The sequence below is a fragment of the Diuraphis noxia genome, unplaced genomic scaffold (genome assembly GCF_037042655.1).
Source record: "Diuraphis noxia isolate RWA-SAM2 unplaced genomic scaffold, SU_Dnox_SAM2 contig0001, whole genome shotgun sequence".
Lineage (NCBI taxonomy): Eukaryota > Metazoa > Arthropoda > Insecta > Hemiptera > Aphididae > Diuraphis > Diuraphis noxia.
Window position 1 is genome coordinate 91,399,928 of NW_028301711.1, and position 26,031 is coordinate 91,425,958.

Consider the following 26,031-nt stretch of genomic DNA (forward strand, 5'->3'; position numbering starts at 1 on the left):
AATTGGGTGGTTAAGCCATTACCAAAACGTTCGGCCACATCTCGTAAACATGATTTGTTGGCGGAAAACCTATTGGGAACACTTATTATATTATTCATTTTTGTTTGTTTATAAAATAAACAAAGTAGTTTTAATACCATATATATGAAAGAATATAGTTTTCTGAAGTTTGACCAGGTTCATATTTATACTGTTGTGGGAAAAATGAAGAATCTTCAAATGTTTTTATTATATAATTAGCTGTAGCTCTTTCCATTCTAAAGCTGCCTTTAAACTAAAAATAATATGTATATTATATTAAATAAATCATATTTGGCTTCCTCATTTAATGCACATTCAAAATATTAAATATAAAAATGAGTATTGAGTATTGATGAAGATACCTGTTTATCTGAGTATGAGTAAACAACATTTAAAATAAAATTAGAAATTTTGGGTCTTATAACAGGCTGCTTTAAAATATAATTAATCAATTCATCGTCATCGCTTTCGCTGGATGATAAATAACTCATTAATGTTAAAACATTGTGTTGATGATTATTCATTATAATATATAAAGTAGGTATTAGACTGTATGCATAGGCTTGTGCGAATAAATAATAAATATTAAATTATAATTACAAATTACAATGGTAAAATTTGTCACATCAATATTATTAGACTGTTATCAGTTGTATCAAGAAAATGATAAAGCCCACCGTCGACTGGAGCTCGTGCAACTATCAATGCACTCAGTTCAAAAAACTGGCCGAGTGTAGTGAGGTGAAACATAAAAAATTTCATACAGAGCGCACCAGTGTTCCAGATGGAACATACATTATGTGCACCAGACGCCAACAGTGCAGACGGTGGAGTGTGATGGAAAACGCCATTAAATAGTGATTATGGCTCATATGTTATATTGCCATGTGTTTAGCTATTAGTTATTACATTGTACTTAGTTTGTTTTGCTGTTACGGCATACCTATATTTACGTGGTAAATAATTATAATATTTAGATTAAATTACATACTAGTTTAGCATACAAGTATACAACCCTGAATAGTAGATACACACCCACTACTGAATATTATTATGATGATCAATATTATTTTCTATTGCCATCTTCATAAATTTATGTTTTTAACTTTCTGCAATATTTAACTAAAGATATTTTTAAGATATATTGTTTGTATCAATAACATATATGTATATATATATTTTTTTTAAGTAATGGGAATCATTTAATTATATGATATATTTTCTTCATACAAATAAACTTTTATTTATTTATTTTATTTTATATCATTTTAATTTTACAATGGGTCAGTAACCTTTTATATGTATGCTTAACACATATGAATAATAATGCAATGTTTGGTAAACCGCGAGAACCAGCGTTTGAGTGTGTAGAACGACTATTTACACATTTTTACTTTTGGACTGGAGTATATAATCGTGAAAATGTTTTAGATTTTTTTATCTATTGAGCTTTCAAATTCGAAAAGATATTGTTATTTGATTTAGTCGGTCTAAAAAAATTGGAGTTCTTTATCAAACCATTAAGATAAATTATTTTTTTTTTTTTTTTACATGGAGCTCATATAGTTGTTGATATGTTTTACGTTAACAATATTAACTCTGTAATCACTGAGAAACTGTGTTACCATACTAGTTTCCATGTGTGATGCTTAATGAGTTAGTTATAGCCATGAACTAAGATATATCTTAGTTCGTGGTTATAGCTTTCTCTGAAAAAGGTTTTGTGTATAAAAAGTATTAAAAAATACAGTGTTAATTTAATTTTTCTAATACTAATATGAAATTGATCTGAATGCACATTAGCATTCAATAGATACGCGGAATTTCATTGTATCTTTCATAAATTTATGCGACATGATAGAGAGGGTGTAGTATTAAATGAATGACGTGGTGTATTAAAAAGACAACCATAAGACGTAAGAACTATAGTTTTGAGGCTTTGAGATTTCTAATCATGTAGGTATACAATACGAATGTAGTAAAAAGCTATAAATTAGTCATTTTTTAAATTAAACTTAATATTCGGAACGTTCACTAAAAAAATAATGAAATTGTTGATTAGGTCGTTCATCACTAAATTAATTTCATTCGTATTTTCATAATATTCATAGTATCATAATCAAAATATATTATTATAAAATACAATTAATCAATATGTTTTAAACATATTTATTAATTATTTGTAAATGCATTATGAGTCTCAAAAATTGTTAAAATAATATATAATCGCCATTCATCTTATTCACGTTCAATTTGAAAAAACGAGTAACGTTCGCGTTAATCGTTCACTAAGTATGAACACGCGTTATTGAACGACGTTCTTCCCAAACACTGCGTAAGATTTTAGAAATATGGCAATATTGCACGAACATTTTAAATATTTTAGTTGAAAACGTAAGTACGAATAATTGTGTTTCTTAAAATGTGCATGATTCCGTTGGTATCCGGCAGAACTAACTTACGTTGTTTTCTTTGCTGTTCTGAACGCCATAAATCAGCCATGACACAGTGGCGTATTTACTTTGGGCGGACAGATCCGCCCTCATGGCTCTTTGATATTGTATACAATATTATGTACTAATTATTAAATTCTAATGTACAGATATTAATTGATAAGTTTCAGTTATCAACAAAAAAAGTATCATAATTTTGTTATATAAAATAACCATAGATAATAGATTTTATTATCTTCTATTTTCTATGAAAATAACACGAACGGTTCTTTGCAGGAAAAAAATTTTCGTATGATCCATTTTCTTATCACATCCTTATCACAATATTATATTATATTTTGAAATATTAGTATTTTCATATTTCATGGTTTACTTGGTTTAGTACACTGCACAACACCCAAGACAACATTTTATTCACAGACATTTTGTTAATAATAAATTATTGATGAATAATATTATTGACATTTATTAATTGTTTGAACAAAAAAAAAAAAAAATTTGAATACACTAAACAAATAATAACACCCTAACCTCACAGGAAAACATATTAAAAATAATATACTAATTTATAAAAAAATTGTATCTCAAAATAAAACTTAAAATTGGGAAACCGGAAAATCTACTAGTCGGCGTTGGCTAAACAAGAAAAGTTTACTAACAAGGAGTACACTACTAAAATAGGCGATCTTCCAATAACCCCGAAATCTCCAATTTATTATTGAGTGCCCTACTTTTATTTTTATGACCCAATTAATATTGTGATAAGATACAATGCAATGAATAGGCTTAGCTTTGACTATCCTCTTATTGCTCTTATTATTAGGGCCCGTATTACAATAGTTGAACTCAGGTTAAACCACCGAATTCGGCCGATAAAATCAGTGGTTCAAGCGTAACCGAGGTTTAAACTATGATTGTAAAACAGGCCATACATTGATGGGTAATCGTATAAATCATATTTCCCCGCCAAAATCATGACATTTGGCAGCAATTAATAAATCTACAATCACAATTTATATACAATATATAATACCAAGGTTAATATAAATATATAAATTCATATTAACCTTGATATAATACAACTGTTCTATGATAATACCGTGATAAGTGATGCGGTTTTAAATAATAACCACGAGCGTGGTCATTACCATGGTATAAGTGTGATAAGGAAATGGATCATACGAACAATTTTTCCTGTGAAGAACGGTTCGTGAAAATAACAGTACTTAAACATGATATCATATTATCATAAGATTATAACGATAACAGAGATTTTTGATATTATCATTCCATTTCTCGTGGCCACGGTTATATGATTGATATGGTTTATATTATATTAATATGTAATAATATAAATTTTTTTATATTATAATAATAAATATTTATATGTAATTCAAAGTAATTAATTCATTGTTGTGTTGTTGGGGGGTGTGGGGGGCTACGCCCCTATTGTCATCCACCCCCTAGAAAAAATCATAAATACGCCACTGCCATGACATCGAACAAAAAAAAAAACATACCTACATGTTCCCGGGATTGTATTACAATACATTATACAACAAAAGAAAATACGATTTTCGATATCTTGGCTAGAGAGTGGAAAATGGCGACAATCCATAAAAGATAAAAGGTACCTTTTCAATTGAGAACAACAGAGAAAATAACTTAACATGACTTCACCTTAGTGAATACAAAAACTGTTTAATATGGTTTCGTCGTTGTATGTGAAATTAATCTGGCACCGGTCTAGGTTTTACCGGTATGTGTGAAAAAAAGAGAACAACCGGTACCGGCACCGGCGCTCACTCCGGTTCCGATTTTATCGGTGTGTACGAAACGGCCTAATAATACCTTGCATAGTTCAATCAATCAATACCAAATTACTATAGTCCATATCTTCTTCAAACAAAACAAAATATTTGCTATTAAAATGTGTTGTGCATAACAATGACTGTCTAAATGAATGTGTTATAAGAATAGGTTTACTGCTGCATAGTATATATAGATTCATGCTTTTGGTTCGCAATGATCGATGACCATGGAGGCGTGACAAAAATAGTATGTGTAGTTCATACGGAAAGGCAATTTCAGTATTTGGCAAAATGCTGCTATTCCGCAAATGTCCCCAGTGATTGAAATAGCTCACTTCCCGTCCACGCCACACAATATAGTCAATATACTATGATATGTGTTTTATTGCCAATGTCTCAAATTCCTCGAATTAATTATAGCAATTAATGGCTAGTTGGTGGAATGCACTGTTGGGTGAGGTCCGCAGATGACTAACAGATAAAATATAGTTATGAAGGGTGAAATTTGACAAAGTACCATATAGGTACTTATCTAATATAGAATGCGGGATGTAACAATGGTTTTGTTTCCTAATGGTTTTGTAACCTACTGATAATTGACCTATTGTGACGTGTAACATCATCAATTTTTAAAGAAACCATATAATTTTTCATATCATTTGAAATTTTTTCACATACACTAGAACCGTCAATGTTATATGTTCCCTTTTGAGAATTAATAGATATACCTAAAACATTTAAATATAATTATCATTTTTATAATAAATAGATTAAGTAGCACCTATAATATATTACTTTTAAATAGGTAGTTATACCAAATTTAAAATACACTAATGAGTAATGTATAGTAAGTATTATGTGTACCGAATGCTTCAAGGATGAGATTTATAATTTTTTTAAATCCGGCATCAAGCTAAAAGGTCTCACATTAACTATCACTAACCCATCACAAGCATCAAATAATTTCTGTTGGTTCATGTCTATACGAAAAGATTTCTTTTTAACTTTGACAAATTGTAATAATAATGACTGTTCAATTTTTCTATTTAAAAATAAAAAGACGGATTTCGGGTTTTAACTATAACAGATACACATTTACTGAAGAAGTAAACACAAGTTATTTAAAAGGACAAATATTAAGTAGATGATTTTATCTTTTCTCTCTGGATCTCTAGTAAATTATATTAATACATCATAATTAATAATATGTATAATTTACTATATTTAATATTAATATAATAATTATTTATTAGTCATTACTTACCATAGCTTTATCATGTAACCGAACATTTTCAATACGAGCACCAGATTTAGACAATTTGGCCTCCGTTAAATCTTTGTACTCATTTTTGTGTAGGGCAAAAATGTGTTTTTTCAAGTTCGATGCATGTTTACCAGATATATATACCTCGTACATCCCACTACATTACATTTACTACTGTTTTTATTGATATCATAAGTAAAATACATTTCAAGAACCGGGTTCTTCGCTTTTAATTTTCAATATAATATGACTACTCTTTAAATAATTTAAAACTTAAACACTTTTACATTTTAAAAATTGAAACACTTTAAAATAATAACATTGACCAAAGTATTAAGTACAAATTGTATCAGACGACACACGACAGTACCTTTTAAAATATCGTAACACGAGGGTGCAGATCGTAAGTCCACTTTTATTGTCATCGTATACATGGTACATACAACAAAACAAACAATTACTTTTGGGTTGGAATAGTAGTTACACGGAATCATATAATAAAAAAAAACTCCTGGTCATGGCAAGGGTAGTAAGTGATCGATTTTGAATGCGTTATATTGTATTACAATGGGTAGGTAGGTGTATATGATGTAGTTTCGTGCTAACGACAATGTGACGCCTAAGCCAAAATCCGCTTTCATTGTCATCATATGTATCTATAGTACCCACTTTTAAAATATAATATAAGACCGAGCAAACAATTTACTATATTTTGTTCAGTTCATTTCAATAGAATAAAATTAATACAACATCCGGGTCATGGTATAGATGATGCATGGCAGAATTCAAATTCATTATATTTTATATTATATTGTACATGTGCATTGTGTACCTATTGGCTGTATCGTATATGATACCTATGTAGTGATCAGCAGACGCCTACTCCCTGCTAGGCCACAGACCATATTATAACATTATAAGTCCACTTTAGTTCGTTCCCATATCTTTATATATTATGTAGGTACGTAATATACAACAGAACATATCTTCAAGTATGTATTGTAAATAACATAGTATATAAAAAAAAAGATGTACTCAAGTTCGTGTCTCAGACAGTCGCACAAAGTACTTGATTAATGTGTTGTTTCTTAACCATCAAATAAAAATGTATTTTTTTAACGCTATTCATATAGTTAGGCATATGTAACAAAAAACATCAATAAAATATATTATCTAAGCGTTAAGCCACAAACATATAAAGATACTTAAGCCATACATTATTTATACGTTCAATAATTTAATTTGTTTTACAGGAAGTAAATAACCATTAGCTAAAGGGGTGCTTAGGAGAGGGGTTAACGCACAAACATTTATTTTAGCTCTGCCGTCATAATTTCTATACGTCCATCAATAGTAGCTACATTTTTACATTTTGATATATTATATTTTATTTTTTAAATAACTTGTTGATAACAAGAACCTAACCTAGCAACATATTTATTATTTTATAAGCTGAAAAAAAATAATAATCAACATTAGGTAGTATTTTAGTAACATAACTATTAATTACACAACATTACAACTGTTCAACTACTTTAAGCCAATGGCCAAATTTATGTTTATTAAATAATAATAGTAAATAGTAATAATAAAAAAGAATTAATTTGATAAAACACAATAAAAAAAAACCAACTGTTAATTAATAGTTAATTATAATAATATTATAGTTACTGTATATTTTATTTTATTGATTTTTACACTTGAACATTAATACATTTTCAAAATTTTTATCGTTCATCTTACCCCTTTTTTTCGATAAAACAGCACCATCAACACTAAATATGCGTTCTACAGCGGCAATGCTAGGAAGTGATGTGTTAAATTTAAAAAATACCTTTTTAAGTGTTGGCATTTCATTCAATATATTTAGATTTTTCGTAAAACTTTTACAAAAGTACTTAAACAAATACCTGGTTATTTCTTGATATAGTGAAAGATCCACTTTTGATTTATTTTCAGACCAATTAAAGTAATTATTTGCATCTTCGCTGATACTGCTATCAGATACTTCAGATTCAGGCAAATTTGACTGTTCAAACATTTCTAAACAACATTTTTTTTAAAATGATAATGACTTATGTTTTTATCATTGTCGGTTAGCCAGATGGTTTTAAAAAACGGATGTGAAACCGTTGAAGACAATAAAAACGGATCAGTCAAAAAATGTTCGAAACGTTTTTCCACGTTTGCTTTAATCAAACTAACTAAAGAATCACAATAAATTAAATTTTTTTTAGCGATATCATCATATTATTGTAAGAGTATTGTAATAGAAGGCAACAAAAACCCAAAATACATATTATTTTCACCTTGCAACACATCAAAGCAAATGCACAATGGTTCCATAACTACAACATACTCTTCTAAAAATCATTTTTAGAAAACCGATATTTGGGTATTGGTGTATTGCATAAAGCATTCCTTCGAGTTAAATCCATTTTATGAAATATTTCATCATCCTTCAAAGATAATTTGTAAAACACATTATTTTTGTCACATTTGTTAAATCGTAGCCATTGTACATCACGAAAAAAGAATGCTTGTCCTGCCGCATTTTTTTTTTAAATTGATATTTTGTTTTTAACAAGCTATGAAAATCTTGAAAATGACTTTGTTTAGCTTCAATAACAGTAAATTTGTCTTTTCCAGCAAAACGGATTAATAATGACCAATCATAAGGGTGATAAATTTGAGCAGCATACCTATTCAAACTTCTCTTGAAGACCTCTTATTATGTCAACCTTAGTCCACTTATACAACTGGTTATGAAATCTTCAATATGCTGAACAATTTTTTCGAAATAGAAGGATTGACTTGGGATAACTGTATTGATATTTGTATAGATGGAGCGAGGCAATGGTTGGAAAAACTGCTAGTGTGGTTTCACGAATTAAAGAATTAACAAACAATTGTAGTAATAGTCATTGCATTCTTCATCGTCAAGCACTTGCTATTAAAAATATACCACTACCTCTTAAAAATGTACTTGATGAGGCAGTGAAGATTATAAACTTCGTAAAATCTCGACCAATGAGGACAAGACTGTTCACAATTTTGTGTGAAGATATGGGAAGTATGCACAAATCACTACTTTACCATACCGAAGTAAGATGGCTTTCTCGGGGAAAAAACACTTGTTCGTTTACTTGAATTGCTCAATGAATTGTACGTTTTTTTCACCGATCATCTATTTAATTTACAGCTCAGACTTACTGATAAAATTTGGTTATTTCGAATTAGTTATTTGGCTGATATTTTCACAAAACTAAATGAATTGAACTTATCAATACAAGGTAAAATGACCACTTTTTGACGGCAAACGACAAAATTCGAACTTTAAAAAAAAAATTAAATTTTGGGATGTGTGTTTTTCTCAACATAAAATTGATAGTTTTCCTTTGTTAAAAGAATATTTAGAATCGATTGATGGTAATATTGAAGATTTTAATGAAATATATGGCGAAATTGAACAACATTTAAATGAAATACTATCGTAATTAGAAAAATATTTTCCAGAATGTAAAGATATAGAATTTATCCAACGATATAATTGGGATAAAAATCCGTTTTTAATCAACGATAAGCCTGAAGATTTATCTACAACGGAGTATAAAAAATTTATTGAAATTACCACCGATTCATGTTTTAAAACTTTATTTGATAAAATATCATTAACAGATTTTTGGTACAGTAGTAGTATTACTAATGAATATCAATCTCTAGCTAAAAATGCTATCTTCATACTTATAAATATTTAGTTAAATTATAGTGATTCTTTTTAAAATTCTATTTAAAGTTTGAATGGAAGTAAAGCAATTTCATATTTTGAAGTATTTAAAAGTTAACTAATCGCATATTTTTTATCCCTGGACCATGAAATTACTATTATTACCCAGAAACAACTACTGCAAGGATTTATTAGAAGAGGGAATGTATATATTTTTTATGCAGGTAATTGGTACTTATATTAGAAAAAAACTTGAATATGTATGTGTGTGTGTGTGTACAAGTATATATTTGTTTATATAGAGTATATATAAATATATTTAATTATGTTATATTATAAAATAAAAACTTGGTTTTTTGAAAGTTTAGTACCTACTTAATTAAGTTATTATCAACAATTAAACTTCTTTATAACAAACATGCATTACTGTTGAATTAATAATGAAAGTAATTGCAATTAAATGGCAGTTATTATCAATTTTACAAAATGATTTGTTAATTAAACCAAACAAAATTTCCGTTGACTGTAAAATTGACAGGCTAATATTGTTGAATTAATCAAGATTTTAAACAAAATAACAATGCTTTTTGTAAAACTGGAGATGAACATTATTACAATTTTGTTATTAACAATGTTGTATGTTGGTCCTATGTTAACAATGCTTTTGTTGATTCAACTCATATTTTTGTAAATTGTAATGAGATTTTTCGTTCTGTGTAGATATATACCTATTACACTATTTACAATTCCACCTTGCCTCAATGAATCTCGAGTAGCGTAATAAATCTTCTTATACAGAAAAAACTCAAAAAAATAATTTCATAAATTATATAAAAGAATAGGTGATTATAATTGCTACTCTATATTCTCCAAACTGAGCGTTCAATGTGAATATAAATGAATAATTGTATACTAAAAACGATTATAAGCGGAGACGGATTGAGTCTATGATATTTTATACTATATTAATTATGTTATTATTATTTCAAAAAACATTTAATATCATTATCCCAACAAAATGTTTTGAATTCTAAATAATTAAATGGTACAATATCAGATATAACCTCAACAGGTATCCCATATCTAAATAGTTTCTTCAGTTCTTTAATAACTGTGCCTGTATTTTTAGAGGTTTTTTTAATTGATTCAAACCACTTAGAATAGTAGTTTGTTACCATAAGATATGTTTGACCCGTAACTTCAGCAAAATCAACGACTAATTTACAATAAGGACGTTCTGTGAACTCATGTGGTACCTAGTAGTGGTTCTTTAATATTAGCCTTCTTATTAAACATAATTTTTATGTCATTAGACATAAACGGCCACTACTTGTTTGGCTTTGCCCAGTGTTTTCTCAAATCCTATGTGATCTGCATGTAATTTTGATAAAAATATTATCCTTAGACCTTACTACCTATTAGTACAGACACTTCTACCTGTTTATTAAAAAAAATTAACTCATCACTCACTGTAATATCATTTTAATCTTTTACCAAATTTCCCATTTCTGAGTTGTTATTATATTCACTAGCCTAAATGGAGTATTATTTTATTTTAGACTATTAGTCCACCCATTGTGATAGAGGTTCAATATTTTTTTTAGGAATTCATCCTCCCTTGTTTTAATTTTTAACATTTTTAGTTTTTCGATGAAATTAACAATACATTCTCTGGTGCTACTACTATCTCACGAGCTATGTCAGCACACTGAGTTTTCACATTTAAATCATTAAAATATAACCTTGACAGTGGGTTAGCTAATAAACTTTTTTTCCTGGTACAAGCTCAAGATTTATGTCATATTCCAGTAATCCTAACTTTAGCCTTTGTAACCGTGCGGTTATGTCATTTATTTCTATTTTGAAGATTGTTATTAATGGCTTGTGATCAGTGTAAATTGTTATTCTATGGCCGTATATCATCTGTTGAAATTTATGACAAGCAAAGTACACAGATAGTAACTCTCTTTCAATCTGTGTGTAGTAAACCGACGTAGTCAATTTACTATTCAATCAACGATATTACATAATATACACCCAAAACCGATGCGCATCTTCAGTATCACAAAAAAACAACACTTTTTTTTTATTACCATTTCATATTTTCGTGGAAACATTATAATAAAACGGCAGAATTGTTTTATTATTTGCAATATTATATATCGATGCACGTCTTCAGCCTTGTAATTTAAATACCGCTGCGAATTTATTACAATTCGTAGAAATATTTGATAGCTACGAATGGGAAACGCTTTCAACTACATTTGGCAACAACAACCACGACGGTACCTTTTGATCCACCTCCTTGTCTCTTACGTGTAACAATTTAGCCACTAAGATTCTGCATAAATACAGGACTTCATCCATAGCAGAATTAGAATTAGTTTGTGTCTCACCCTATGTAGAGATTAGTATAATCGTTGAGCATGTCAACAGTGCCGCTATACATTAGTTCATTCCATTACTATTTCATTTTACATAACTAATTGCTCGGGCATATACTTTACGTTCTGTTCTCAAATTTATATAATTTCTATTTTTCATTTAATAAACATTTAACGATTTTCAAACGTTGTGCAAATCATAAACTCTGTCCATTTCTCCTTTGAAAATCCTGACCATCAATCCAACGTCGCTGAACTCAAATATAGTTTCTATAGTTAGTGAGGGGTCACTACATGTGCATACATTTAACTAGCCCAACTAGCGACATCACCGTTCCAAAGTTCAACTTCGGAAGTTTCACAGACAGTAGACACGAACATGTTTCAATGTTTTGAGGTTAGACTTGGTGCGCAATAATCGTGTGCTTAGCGCTTACTGCTTAACTGCTTGATCTGTTGAAACGTCAATCCAAAAGCGACTGCGCCATGATTCATGTTAGCTTCATTACTTTGATAATTATTATAACGAATGAACGCATAATACAATAATTAATGAATGACACTTTATTACACAAATGTTTTATTTTACAATATAATGAATTACAACATAACTGTTAAGTTTTGACAAAAATGCAGTACAAATAAAATATATGAAACACAAAATAAATTGATAAGAATAATTGTCCTTATCACACAAAAATATCTTCATGTTTTTGGTTTTATATATAATATGAACTTATTAGTTATTGGCTATGTGGACACCTAACTTTTCACAGTAAAGATATCATTAAAGATATTCATTCATACGATTATATGAGTATTCGCTTAAAGAAATTGATGTAAAATCAGGATACAAATGTATTCTGATTTGTTATGGGAAATTGTATTTTAGAAATGTGAATAACCTACATGTTTAATGATTCTACGTCTCAACTCTCAAGTTGTGATAACAGTTATTGAAACATGTATTTAATGATTTCTATTGAGTACAGACCACAGTCGTTATCGTAACTATCGATCGTCACGACATAATATTGTACCTACTAATTGTTCTCTTATCATCAAAATTTTATATTAAAGTAAAGAAGATACTCTTCTCACAATGCAGGTAAAATGTGGTATACATTTAAAAATCAATGTTATAGGAATCTAAAGGGAGTTCTCATTGACATTATCAAAAATGGCTATATTCCCCTTTCATTCTGTATCGTTATAATCATACTATATATACACTCGTTATGTAGAGGAGTACGTTGCAACCACGTTAATTGTTACTTATGGATGCGACCGGAAGAGGGCGTATTTTAGCAATTGGACATTTCGATTCCACTATTGCCATGATCGGCATAATATATACGAATCACTCGAATAAGTACTGTTGCCAAATTACACCGACGCAGTCGCCGGTTATCCAGTTGTTCGGTATAGAGTGGCTGTGGATTTTACTCATCAATCGTCGCAGAATTTTTTTTGATTTCAATTCTTTTTGAAATACGATACGTGTGGCTTAAAGGTTGGTTATTTATTATAATTTTAATAAGTTTAAACGTATTGAGGTATAATATTTTTTTTCAATTGTTAATATTTATGGATAAAACCTGATAATTATAACGATATTAGGAGAGAGGAAACAATATATATATATATAATATCTTTAAAAAAATCAATTTCATTAAAGTAATAAATTTTAATCATAGAATATTCGGAATAAATTATTCCATATTCTAACTTGACTTCATCCTTATAATATTGAAACTTGAATATTTCAAGAATTTTTAGTTAGGTATTACAGTTTTTAGTTGGCTCAAGTATAAATTATGTCACAGTTAAAATATGTTAATAAATTTAATGTTTATAATCATTTTATTTAATATTATAACATGATAATTATATATTAAATTGTAGTACAAAAAACATGCAATAAATTTATTTTAATTTAATTAAGACATCATAGGTATTTTAGTAATGAATTAATGCTGTTTGATATCTTAGTTTCAACTGTTTCACAATGTCATATTATTGATGTTATTATTATTTTTATTTGAAGTTAATCTACTATAGAATAGATGTTATAAAAATTGTTTTTCAATCAATCGATTCCTAATTAAAAACTTGTACTATATCTTAAAAAAAAAAATGTAAAACAATATGACGTTATATTATTCTATATACAAAACTATATCCTGTATAACATTAATTACTATTATTATTATGATTATTACTGATATTAATGATAGTTTTACTTTTTACTATTAGTTACAAACTGTTTTAGAAAGGTTGTTATAACAATGTATCTTTTATATTTTTAAAGGACATAAAAAATTGCCACAGAGCTGATACCATAAATGAAGACGATGTAAGTACTTTAAAAATGATTAAAGGTGGAATACTTCCATTAGATACCCCAGTCAGTTTTACATAACTTAGTTATTTGTCAGTTTCAATTTACATCTAAAGTATTCATATAAGGTGGTTTATCTTGTAATAATTTGATTATGTTCAATGAAATATTTTTAACAAATAAGTGGTACCTACTCTATTTAAATGATTTAGCCTCTTGTTAGTTGTTTGCCACCCTCAAATTATTAATTATTAAAAATATTTATGCATATTCTTGTGTTGTATTTAAGGATTTGTCTAAAAATATTTATTATAATGTGGACCTGCAACATAGCCTTTGATGCGTCGGTGACCGCTGCCGTGCGAGGTGATATTAATGTATATGAACATAAACAAAAATATTGCGGAGAATTACTCGAAAGTTCTATAACAATATTATGTGAAGAGATGCCTAGAAGGCTCCAATTCCTGGAATCTCAGAGGAATCCAAGAGGTAAATGAAAGTGTCACTTTTGTCACCATCTATAAAAACTACATTATTATTATGCATGGATGTACCTAATTATGCATGTGCCCCGTTTTAGATACTGTTGGCAAATCAAAAATCAAGAAAAATAAACACAAATTTCTTAAAAAACATTGCTGTCTTATGGAATGCAGCTTAAATTTCATAAAATCAAATTGTCCAGGGACACGGAAAAGGTATACCTTTTTATTAATGATAACTTTTAATATTAGTAAAATTCAATACAATTGTGTTGAATTTTAAACATTTTTACAATTATAGGTAGGCATTATACCATTCGAAAATTTGAAGTTGTACGATCTGTTGTACGAAATTTAAATTTTTTTATTATTATCTTTTAAAATATTAGACAACCACAATATTTACGTGGGTATTGTTTAGGTTAGGATGATCATAGAAATTGCATTTAACTGTATCTTTCAAACTCAAACATATCCTTGTCACGGCAAACTTAAATCGGAGAACTTATTAACTATTTTATACGGATATTTATATTATATTACATCATATAAAAAATTATAGTTAATTAATTTAGTTAAACATATGTTTTCTACAACAGTCCGTTTTCTAACAAAAAAGTAAATCTAGTTGATAGTTTGAGACTCAAAAGTAAAAACTCTCTAATAGTTTTATAACCTGACACAAATATTAAACAAAAAAAAGAATTTGTTTCAAAAATGTTAAATATTGTGTTAAATTTATGTTTAATTTAATATTTATAGTGATAAAAAGACAAATCTCAGAGTTAATGATCACCGACTCGACCGACTAATACCAACGCTACTGCAAAACCACATTATAAAAATCCAAAATACCTACCTAATATATTATATTTATAATATTTTAAAATAATGATTTGATTTAATATAATTATGTTTAGTTGTAAACTTCTTAACTGGTAGGTAGGTTGAGTAATATTTGTTTTGGAGTTTATAAAGCGGGCAAATGGGTAAATAGGTACACTGCTGAACATTAGGTGCCTTGTGAAAATGTTTAATGGATGTGTTTAACTTTAATTCAGCAAATAGTAATATTAAATAATTATTTTATACAAAAAACGATTCGATTTAAAGGCAGACTTTCAGACTATAATATTACTAAATTTATTTTAAGATATCATTATAATTTAAATTTATTAATGAGTGGTACCCACTTGTCAGTTTTTTTTTTTTGCTTCAAATTATAAAGAAGATATGTGTGACACTATAATATACATTTTTTATGAGTGACTTAATTTTAATCTTTATAACGATAGATATTGTTTCTTATAATTGCCATTAATTATATAATATATATTCCTATTCTTGTTATTCAGTTATAATTCAACTGTGGCCTAGTCAATGTACTCATAAATCTTTCTATATAGCAAAGATAGAACTTCATATTCATAAAAGTTAAACTGTCATGGTCCAATAAACAATATTATGCCTTTATAATTACAGTAAGAAGAATGAAACTACAACCACCAGTCTTCCAACTACCACTACAACTACTACTACAACAACCACCATGCGTCCAACTACAACCACTACTGAATATTATTATGATGATCAATATTATTTTCTATTGCCATCTTCATAAATTTATGTTTTTAACTTTCTGCAATATTTAACTAAAGATATTTTTAAGATATATTGTTTGTATCAATAACATATATGTATATATATATTTTTTTTAAGTAATGGGAATCATTTAATTATATGATATATTTTCTTCATACAAATAAACTTTTATTTATTTATTTTATTTTATATCATTTTAATTTTACAATGGGTCAGTAACCTTTTATATGTATGCTTAACACATATGAATAATAATGCAATGTTTGGTAAACCGCGAGAACCAGCGTTTGAGTGTGTAGAACGACTATTTACACATTTTTACTTTTGGACTGGAGTATATAATCGTGAAAATGTTTTAGATTTTTTTATCTATTGAGCTTTCAAATTCGAAAAGATATTGTTATTTGATTTAGTCGGTCTAAAAAAATTGGAGTTCTTTATCAAACCATTAAGATAAATTATTTTTTTTTTTTTTTTACATGGAGCTCATATAGTTGTTGATATGTTTTACGTTAACAATATTAACTCTGTAATCACTGAGAAACTGTGTTACCATACTAGTTTCCATGTGTGATGCTTAATGAGTTAGTTATAGCCATGAACTAAGATATATCTTAGTTCGTGGTTATAGCTTTCTCTGAAAAAGGTTTTGTGTATAAAAAGTATTAAAAAATACAGTGTTAATTTAATTTTTCTAATACTAATATGAAATTGATCTGAATGCACATTAGCTTTCAGTAGATACGCGGAATTTCATTGTATCTTTCATAAATTTATGCGACATGATAGAGAGGGTGTAGTATTAAATGAATGACGTGGTGTATTAAAAAGACAACCATAAGACGTAAGAACTATAGTTTTGAGGCTTTGAGATTTCTAATCATGTAGGTATACAATACGAATGTAGTAAAAAGCTATAAATTAGTCATTTTTTAAATTAAACTTAATATTCGGAACGTTCACTAAAAAAATAATGAAATTGTTGATTAGGTCGTTCATCACTAAATTAATTTCATTCGTATTTTCATAATATTCATAGTATCATAATCAAAATATATTATTATAAAATACAATTAATCAATATGTTTTAAACATATTTATTAATTATTTGTAAATGCATTATGAGTCTCAAAAATTGTTAAAATAATATATAATCGCCATTCATCTTATTCACGTTCAATTTGAAAAAACGAGTAACGTTCGCGTTAATCGTTCACTAAGTATGAACACGCGTTATTGAACGACGTTCTTCCCAAACACTGCGTAAGATTTTAGAAATATGGCAATATTGCACGAACATTTTAAATATTTTAGTTGAAAACGTAAGTACGAATAATTGTGTTTCTTAAAATGTGCATGATTCCGTTGGTATCCGGCAGAACTAACTTACGTTGTTTTCTTTGCTGTTCTGAACGCCATAAATCAGCCATGACACAGTGGCGTATTTACTTTGGGCGGACAGATCCGCCCTCATGGCTCTTTGATATTGTATACAATATTATGTACTAATTATTAAATTCTAATGTACAGATATTAATTGATAAGTTTCAGTTATCAACAAAAAAAGTATCATAATTTTGTTATATAAAATAACCATAGATAATAGATTTTATTATCTTCTATTTTCTATGAAAATAACACGAACGGTTCTTTGCAGGAAAAAAATTTTCGTATGATCCATTTTCTTATCACATCCTTATCACAATATTATATTATATTTTGAAATATTAGTATTTTCATATTTCATGGTTTACTTGGTTTAGTACACTGCACAACACCCAAGACAACATTTTATTCACAGACATTTTGTTAATAATAAATTATTGATGAATAATATTATTGACATTTATTAATTGTTTGAACAAAAAAAAAAAAAAATTTGAATACACTAAACAAATAATAACACCCTAACCTCACAGGAAAACATATTAAAAATAATATACTAATTTATAAAAAAATTGTATCTCAAAATAAAACTTAAAATTGGGAAACCGGAAAAATCTACTAGTCGGCGTTGGCTAAACAAGAAAAGTTTACTAACAAGGAGTACACTACTAAAATAGGCGATCTTCCAATAACCCCGAAATCTCCAATTTATTATTGAGTGCCCTACTTTTATTTTTATGACCCAATTAATATTGTGATAAGATACAATGCAATGAATAGGCTTAGCTTTGACTATCCTCTTATTGCTCTTATTATTAGGGCCCGTATTACAATAGTTGAACTCAGGTTAAACCACCGAATTCGGCCGATAAAATCAGTGGTTCAAGCGTAACCGAGGTTTAAACTATGATTGTAAAACAGGCCATACATTGATGGGTAATCGTATAAATCATATTTCCCCGCCAAAATCATGACATTTGGCAGCAATTAATAAATCTACAATCACAATTTATATACAATATATAATACCAAGGTTAATATAAATATATAAATTCATATTAACCTTGATATAATACAACTGTTCTATGATAATACCGTGATAAGTGATGCGGTTTTAAATAATAACCACGAGCGTGGTCATTACCATGGTATAAGTGTGATAAGGAAATGGATCATACGAACAATTTTTCCTGTGAAGAACGGTTCGTGAAAATAACAGTACTTAAACATGATATCATATTATCATAAGATTATAACGATAACAGAGATTTTTGATATTATCATTCCATTTCTCGTGGCCACGGTTATATGATTGATATGGTTTATATTATATTAATATGTAATAATATAAATTTTTTTATATTATAATAATAAATATTTATATGTAATTCAAAGTAATTAATTCATTGTTGTGTTGTTGGGGGGTGTGGGGGGCTACGCCCCTATTGTCATCCACCCCCTAGAAAAAATCATAAATACGCCACTGCCATGACATCGAACAAAAAAAAAAACATACCTACATGTTCCCGGGATTGTATTACAATACATTATACAACAAAAGAAAATACGATTTTCGATATCTTGGCTAGAAAGTGGAAAATGGCGACAATCCATAAAAGATAAAAGGTACCTTTTCAATTGAGAACAACAGAGAAAATAACTTAACATGACTTCACCTTAGTGAATACAAAAACTGTTTAATATGGTTTCGTCGTTGTATGTGAAATTAATCTGGCACCGGTCTAGGTTTTACCGGTATGTGTGAAAAAAAGAGAACAACCGGTACCGGCACCGGCGCTCACTCCGGTTCCGATTTTATCGGTGTGTACGAAACGGCCTAATAATACCTTGCATAGTTCAATCAATCAATACCAAATTACTATAGTCCATATCTTCTTCAAACAAAACAAAATATTTGCTATTAAAATGTGTTGTGCATAACAATGACTGTCTAAATGAATGTGTTATAAGAATAGGTTTACTGCTGCATAGTATATATAGATTCATGCTTTTGGTTCGCAATGATCGATGACCATGGAGGCGTGACAAAAATAGTATGTGTAGTTCATACGGAAAGGCAATTTCAGTATTTGGCAAAATGCTGCTATTCCGCAAATGTCCCCAGTGATTGAAATAGCTCACTTCCCGTCCACGCCACACAATATAGTCAATATACTATGATATGTGTTTTATTGCCAATGTCTCAAATTCCTCGAATTAATTATAGCAATTAATGGCTAGTTGGTGGAATGCACTGTTGGGTGAGGTCCGCAGATGACTAACAGATAAAATATAGTTATGAAGGGTGAAATTTGACAAAGTACCATATAGGTACTTATCTAATATAGAATGCGGGATGTAACAATGGTTTTGTTTCCTAATGGTTTTGTAACCTACTGATAATTGACCTATTGTGACGTGTAACATCATCAATTTTTAAAGAAACCATATAATTTTTCATATCATTTGAAATTTTTTCACATACACTAGAACCGTCAATGTTATATGTTCCCTTTTGAGAATTAATAGATATACCTAAAACATTTAAATATAATTATCATTTTTATAATAAATAGATTAAGTAGCACCTATAATATATTACTTTTAAATAGGTAGTTATACCAAATTTAAAATACACTAATGAGTAATGTATAGTAAGTATTATGTGTACCGAATGCTTCAAGGATGAGATTTATAATTTTTTTAAATCCGGCATCAAGCTAAAAGGTCTCACATTAACTATCACTAACCCATCACAAGCATCAAATAATTTCTGTTGGTTCATGTCTATACGAAAAGATTTCTTTTTAACTTTGACAAATTGTAATAATAATGACTGTTCAATTTTTCTATTTAAAAATAAAAAGACGGATTTCGGGTTTTAACTATAACAGATACACATTTACTGAAGAAGTAAACACAAGTTATTTAAAAGGACAAATATTAAGTAGATGATTTTATCTTTTCTCTCTGGATCTCTAGTAAATTATATTAATACATCATAATTAATAATATGTATAATTTACTATATTTAATATTAATATAATAATTATTTATTAGTCATTACTTACCATAGCTTTATCATGTAACCGAACATTTTCAATACGAGCACCAGATTTAGACAATTTGGCCTCCGTTAAATCTTTGTACTCATTTTTGTGTAGGGCAAAAATGTGTTTTTTCAAGTTCGATGCATGTTTACCAGATATATATACCTCGTACATCCCACTACATTACATTTACTACTGTTTTTATTGATATCATAAGTAAAATACATTTCAAGAACCGGGTTCTTCGCTTTTAATTTTCAATATAATATGACTACTCTTTAAATAATTTAAAACTTAAACACTTTTACATTTTAAAAATTGAAACACTTTAAAATAATAACATTGACCAAAGTATTAAGTACAAATTGTATCAGACGACACACGACAGTACCTTTTAAAATATCGTAACACGAGGGTGCAGATCGTAAGTCCACTTTTATTGTCATCGTATACATGGTACATACAACAAAACAAACAATTACTTTTGGGTTGGAATAGTAGTTACACGGAATCATATAATAAAAAAAAACTCCTGGTCATGGCAAGGGTAGTAAGTGATCGATTTTGAATGCGTTATATTGTATTACAATGGGTAGGTAGGTGTATATGATGTAGTTTCGTGCTAACGACAATGTGACGCCTAAGCCAAAATCCGCTTTCATTGTCATCATATGTATCTATAGTACCCACTTTTAAAATATAATATAAGACCGAGCAAACAATTTACTATATTTTGTTCAGTTCATTTCAATAGAATAAAATTAATACAACATCCGGGTCATGGTATAGATGATGCATGGCAGAATTCAAATTCATTATATTTTATATTATATTGTACATGTGCATTGTGTACCTATTGGCTGTATCGTATATGATACCTATGTAGTGATCAGCAGACGCCTACTCCCTGCTAGGCCACAGACCATATTATAACATTATAAGTCCACTTTAGTTCGTTCCCATATCTTTATATATTATGTAGGTACGTAATATACAACAGAACATATCTTCAAGTATGTATTGTAAATAACATAGTATATAAAAAAAAAGATGTACTCAAGTTCGTGTCTCAGACAGTCGCACAAAGTACTTGATTAATGTGTTGTTTCTTAACCATCAAATAAAAATGTATTTTTTTAACGCTATTCATATAGTTAGGTATATGTAACAAAAAACATCAATAAAATATATTATCTAAGCGTTAAGCCACAAACATATAAAGATACTTAAGCCATACATTATTTATACGTTCAATAATTTAATTTGTTTTACAGGAAGTAAATAACCATTAGCTAAAGGGGTGCTTAGGAGAGGGGTTAACGCACAAACATTTATTTTAGCTCTGCCGTCATAATTTCTATACGTCCATCAATAGTAGCTACATTTTTACATTTTGATATATTATATTTTATTTTTTAAATAACTTGTTGATAACAAGAACCTAACCTAGCAACATATTTATTATTTTATAAGCTGAAAAAAAATAATAATCAACATTAGGTAGTATTTTAGTAACATAACTATTAATTACACAACATTACAACTGTTCAACTACTTTAAGCCAATGGCCAAATTTATGTTTATTAAATAATAATAGTAAATAGTAATAATAAAAAAGAATTAATTTGATAAAACACAATAAAAAAAAACCAACTGTTAATTAATAGTTAATTATAATAATATTATAGTTACTGTATATTTTATTTTATTGATTTTTACACTTGAACATTAATACATTTTCAAAATTTTTATCGTTCATCTTACCCCTTTTTTTCGATAAAACAGCACCATCAACACTAAATATGCGTTCTACAGCGGCAATGCTAGGAAGTGATGTGTTAAATTTAAAAAATACCTTTTTAAGTGTTGGCATTTCATTCAATATATTTAGATTTTTCGTAAAACTTTTACAAAAGTACTTAAACAAATACCTGGTTATTTCTTGATATAATGAAAGATCCACTTTTGATTTATTTTCAGACCAATTAAAGTAATTATTTGCATCTTCGCTGATACTGCTATCAGATACTTCAGATTCAGGCAAATTTGACTGTTCAAACATTTCTAAACAACATTTTTTTTAAAATGATAATGACTTATGTTTTTATCATTGTCGGTTAGCCAGATGGTTTTAAAAAACGGATGTGAAACCGTTGAAGACAATAAAAACGGATCAGTCAAAAAATGTTCGAAACGTTTTTCCACGTTTGCTTTAATCAAACTAACTAAAGAATCACAATAAATTAAATTTTTTTTAGCGATATCATCATATTTTTGTAAGAGTATTGTAATAGAAGGCAACAAAAACCCAAAATACATATTATTTTCACCTTGCAACACATCAAAGCAAATGCACAATGGTTCCATAACTACAACATACTCTTCTAAAAATCATTTTTAGAAAACCGATATTTGGGTATTGGTGTATTGCATAAAGCATTCCTTCGAGTTAAATCCATTTTATGAAATATTTCATCATCCTTCAAAGATAATTTGTAAAACACATTATTTTTGTCACATTTGTTAAATCGTAGCCATTGTACATCACGAAAAAAGAATGCTTGTCCTGCCGCATTTTTTTTTTAAATTGATATTTTGTTTTTAACAAGCTATGAAAATCTTGAAAATGACTTTGTTTAGCTTCAATAACAGTAAATTTGTCTTTTCCAGCAAAACGGATTAATAATGACCAATCATAAGGGTGATAAATTTGAGCAGCATACCTATTCAAACTTCTCTTGAAGACCTCTTATTATGTCAACCTTAGTCCACTTATACAACTGGTTATGAAATCTTCAATATGCTGAACAATTTTTTCGAAATAGAAGGATTGACTTGGGATAACTGTATTGATATTTGTATAGATGGAGCGAGGCAATGGTTGGAAAAACTGCTAGTGTGGTTTCACGAATTAAAGAATTAACAAACAATTGTAGTAATAGTCATTGCATTCTTCATCGTCAAGCACTTGCTATTAAAAATATACCACTACCTCTTAAAAATGTACTTGATGAGGCAGTGAAGATTATAAACTTCGTAAAATCTCGACCAATGAGGACAAGACTGTTCACAATTTTGTGTGAAGATATGGGAAGTATGCACAAATCACTACTTTACCATACCGAAGTAAGATGGCTTTCTCGGGGAAAAAACACTTGTTCGTTTACTTGAATTGCTCAATGAATTGTACGTTTTTTTCACCGATCATCTATTTAATTTACAGCTCAGACTTACTGATAAAATTTGGTTATTTCGAATTAGTTATTTGGCTGATATTTTCACAAAACTAAATGAATTGAACTTATCAATACAAGGTAAAATGACCACTTTTTGACGGCAAACGACAAAATTCGAACTTTAAAAAAAAAATTAAATTTTGGGATGTGTGTTTTTCTCAACATAAAATTGATAGTTTTCCTTTGTTAAAAGAATATTTAGAATCGATTGATGGTAATATTGAAGATTTTAATGAAATATATGGCGAAATTGAACAACATTTAAATGAAATACTATCGTAATTAGAAAAATATTTTCCAGAATGTAAAGATATAGAATTTATCCAACGATATAATTGGGATAAAAATCCGTTTTTAATCAACGATAAGCCTGAAGATTTATCTACAACGGAGTATAAAAAATTTATTGAAATTACCACCGATTCATGTTTTAAAACTTTATTTGATAAAATATCATTAACAGATTTTTGGTACAGTAGTAGTATTACTAATGAATATCAATCTCTAGCTAAAAATGCTATCTTCATACTTATAAATATTTAGTTAAATTATAGTGATTCTTTTTAAAATTCTATTTAAAGTTTGAATGGAAGTAAAGCAATTTCATATTTTGAAGTATTTAAAAGTTAACTAATCGCATATTTTTTATCCCTGGACCATGAAATTACTATTATTACCCAGAAACAACTACTGCAAGGATTTATTAGAAGAGGGAATGTATATATTTTTTATGCAGGTAATTGGTACTTATATTAGAAAAAAACTTGAATATGTATGTGTGTGTGTGTGTACAAGTATATATTTGTTTATATAGAGTATATATAAATATATTTAATTATGTTATATTATAAAATAAAAACTTGGTTTTTTGAAAGTTTAGTACCTACTTAATTAAGTTATTATCAACAATTAAACTTCTTTATAACAAACATGCATTACTGTTGAATTAATAATGAAAGTAATTGCAATTAAATGGCAGTTATTATCAATTTTACAAAATGATTTGTTAATTAAACCAAACAAAATTTCCGTTGACTGTAAAATTGACAGGCTAATATTGTTGAATTAATCAAGATTTTAAACAAAATAACAATGCTTTTTGTAAAACTGGAGATGAACATTATTACAATTTTGTTATTAACAATGTTGTATGTTGGTCCTATGTTAACAATGCTTTTGTTGATTCAACTCATATTTTTGTAAATTGTAATGAGATTTTTCGTTCTGTGTAGATATATACCTATTACACTATTTACAATTCCACCTTGCCTCAATGAATCTCGAGTAGCGTAATAAATCTTCTTATACAGAAAAAACTCAAAAAAATAATTTCATAAATTATATAAAAGAATAGGTGATTATAATTGCTACTCTATATTCTCCAAACTGAGCGTTCAATGTGAATATAAATGAATAATTGTATACTAAAAACGATTATAAGCGGAGACGGATTGAGTCTATGATATTTTATACTATATTAATTATGTTATTATTATTTCAAAAAACATTTAATATCATTATCCCAACAAAATGTTTTGAATTCTAAATAATTAAATGGTACAATATCAGATATAACCTCAACAGGTATCCCATATCTAAATAGTTTCTTCAGTTCTTTAATAACTGTGCCTGTATTTTTAGAGGTTTTTTTAATTGATTCAAACCACTTAGAATAGTAGTTTGTTACCATAAGATATGTTTGACCCGTAACTTCAGCAAAATCAACGACTAATTTACAATAAGGACGTTCTGTGAACTCATGTGGTACCTAGTAGTGGTTCTTTAATATTAGCCTTCTTATTAAACATAATTTTTATGTCATTAGACATAAACGGCCACTACTTGTTTGGCTTTGCCCAGTGTTTTCTCAAATCCTATGTGATCTGCATGTAATTTTGATAAAAATATTATCCTTAGACCTTACTACCTATTAGTACAGACACTTCTACCTGTTTATTAAAAAAAATTAACTCATCACTCACTGTAATATCATTTTAATCTTTTACCAAATTTCCCATTTCTGAGTTGTTATTATATTCACTAGCCTAAATGGAGTATTATTTTATTTTAGACTATTAGTCCACCCATTGTGATAGAGGTTCAATATTTTTTTTAGGAATTCATCCTCCCTTGTTTTAATTTTTAACATTTTTAGTTTTTCGATGAAATTAACAATACATTCTCTGGTGCTACTACTATCTCACGAGCTATGTCAGCACACTGAGTTTTCACATTTAAATCATTAAAATATAACCTTGACAGTGGGTTAGC

The 26,031-nt window shown here is 28.3% G+C and overlaps 1 protein-coding gene and 2 pseudogenes across 1 annotated transcript; all 3 read left to right on the forward strand.

Moving 5' to 3' along the window:
* The first annotated feature begins 8,615 nt into the window (after positions 1–8,615).
* On the forward strand, positions 8,616–9,307 carry LOC149062424 (zinc finger BED domain-containing protein 5-like; annotated as a pseudogene).
* Positions 9,308–12,673: 3,366 nt separating this feature from the next.
* LOC149062425 (uncharacterized) lies at positions 12,674–16,196 on the forward strand. The gene is made up of 6 exons (XM_089217069.1): positions 12,674–12,768; positions 12,905–13,173; positions 13,972–14,016; positions 14,291–14,493; positions 14,585–14,702; positions 15,969–16,196. Exons 3-6 carry the CDS (start codon positions 14,006–14,008, stop codon positions 16,105–16,107), a joined length of 471 nt encoding a protein of 156 aa, XP_089073195.1. The 5' UTR covers positions 12,674–12,768; positions 12,905–13,173; positions 13,972–14,005; the 3' UTR covers positions 16,108–16,196.
* Positions 16,197–23,611: 7,415 nt separating this feature from the next.
* On the forward strand, positions 23,612–24,303 carry LOC149062426 (zinc finger BED domain-containing protein 5-like; annotated as a pseudogene).
* The last annotated feature ends 1,728 nt before the right edge of the window (positions 24,304–26,031 follow it).

Coding starts and splice junctions, on each gene's coding strand:
- LOC149062425 (XM_089217069.1), top strand. Junction 14,494..14,584: donor ATCTCAGAGGAATCCAAGAG/GTAAATGAAAGT, acceptor GCCCCGTTTTAG/ATACTGTTGGCAAATCAAAA. Junction 14,703..15,968: donor TGTCCAGGGACACGGAAAAG/GTATACCTTTTT, acceptor TTATAATTACAG/TAAGAAGAATGAAACTACAA.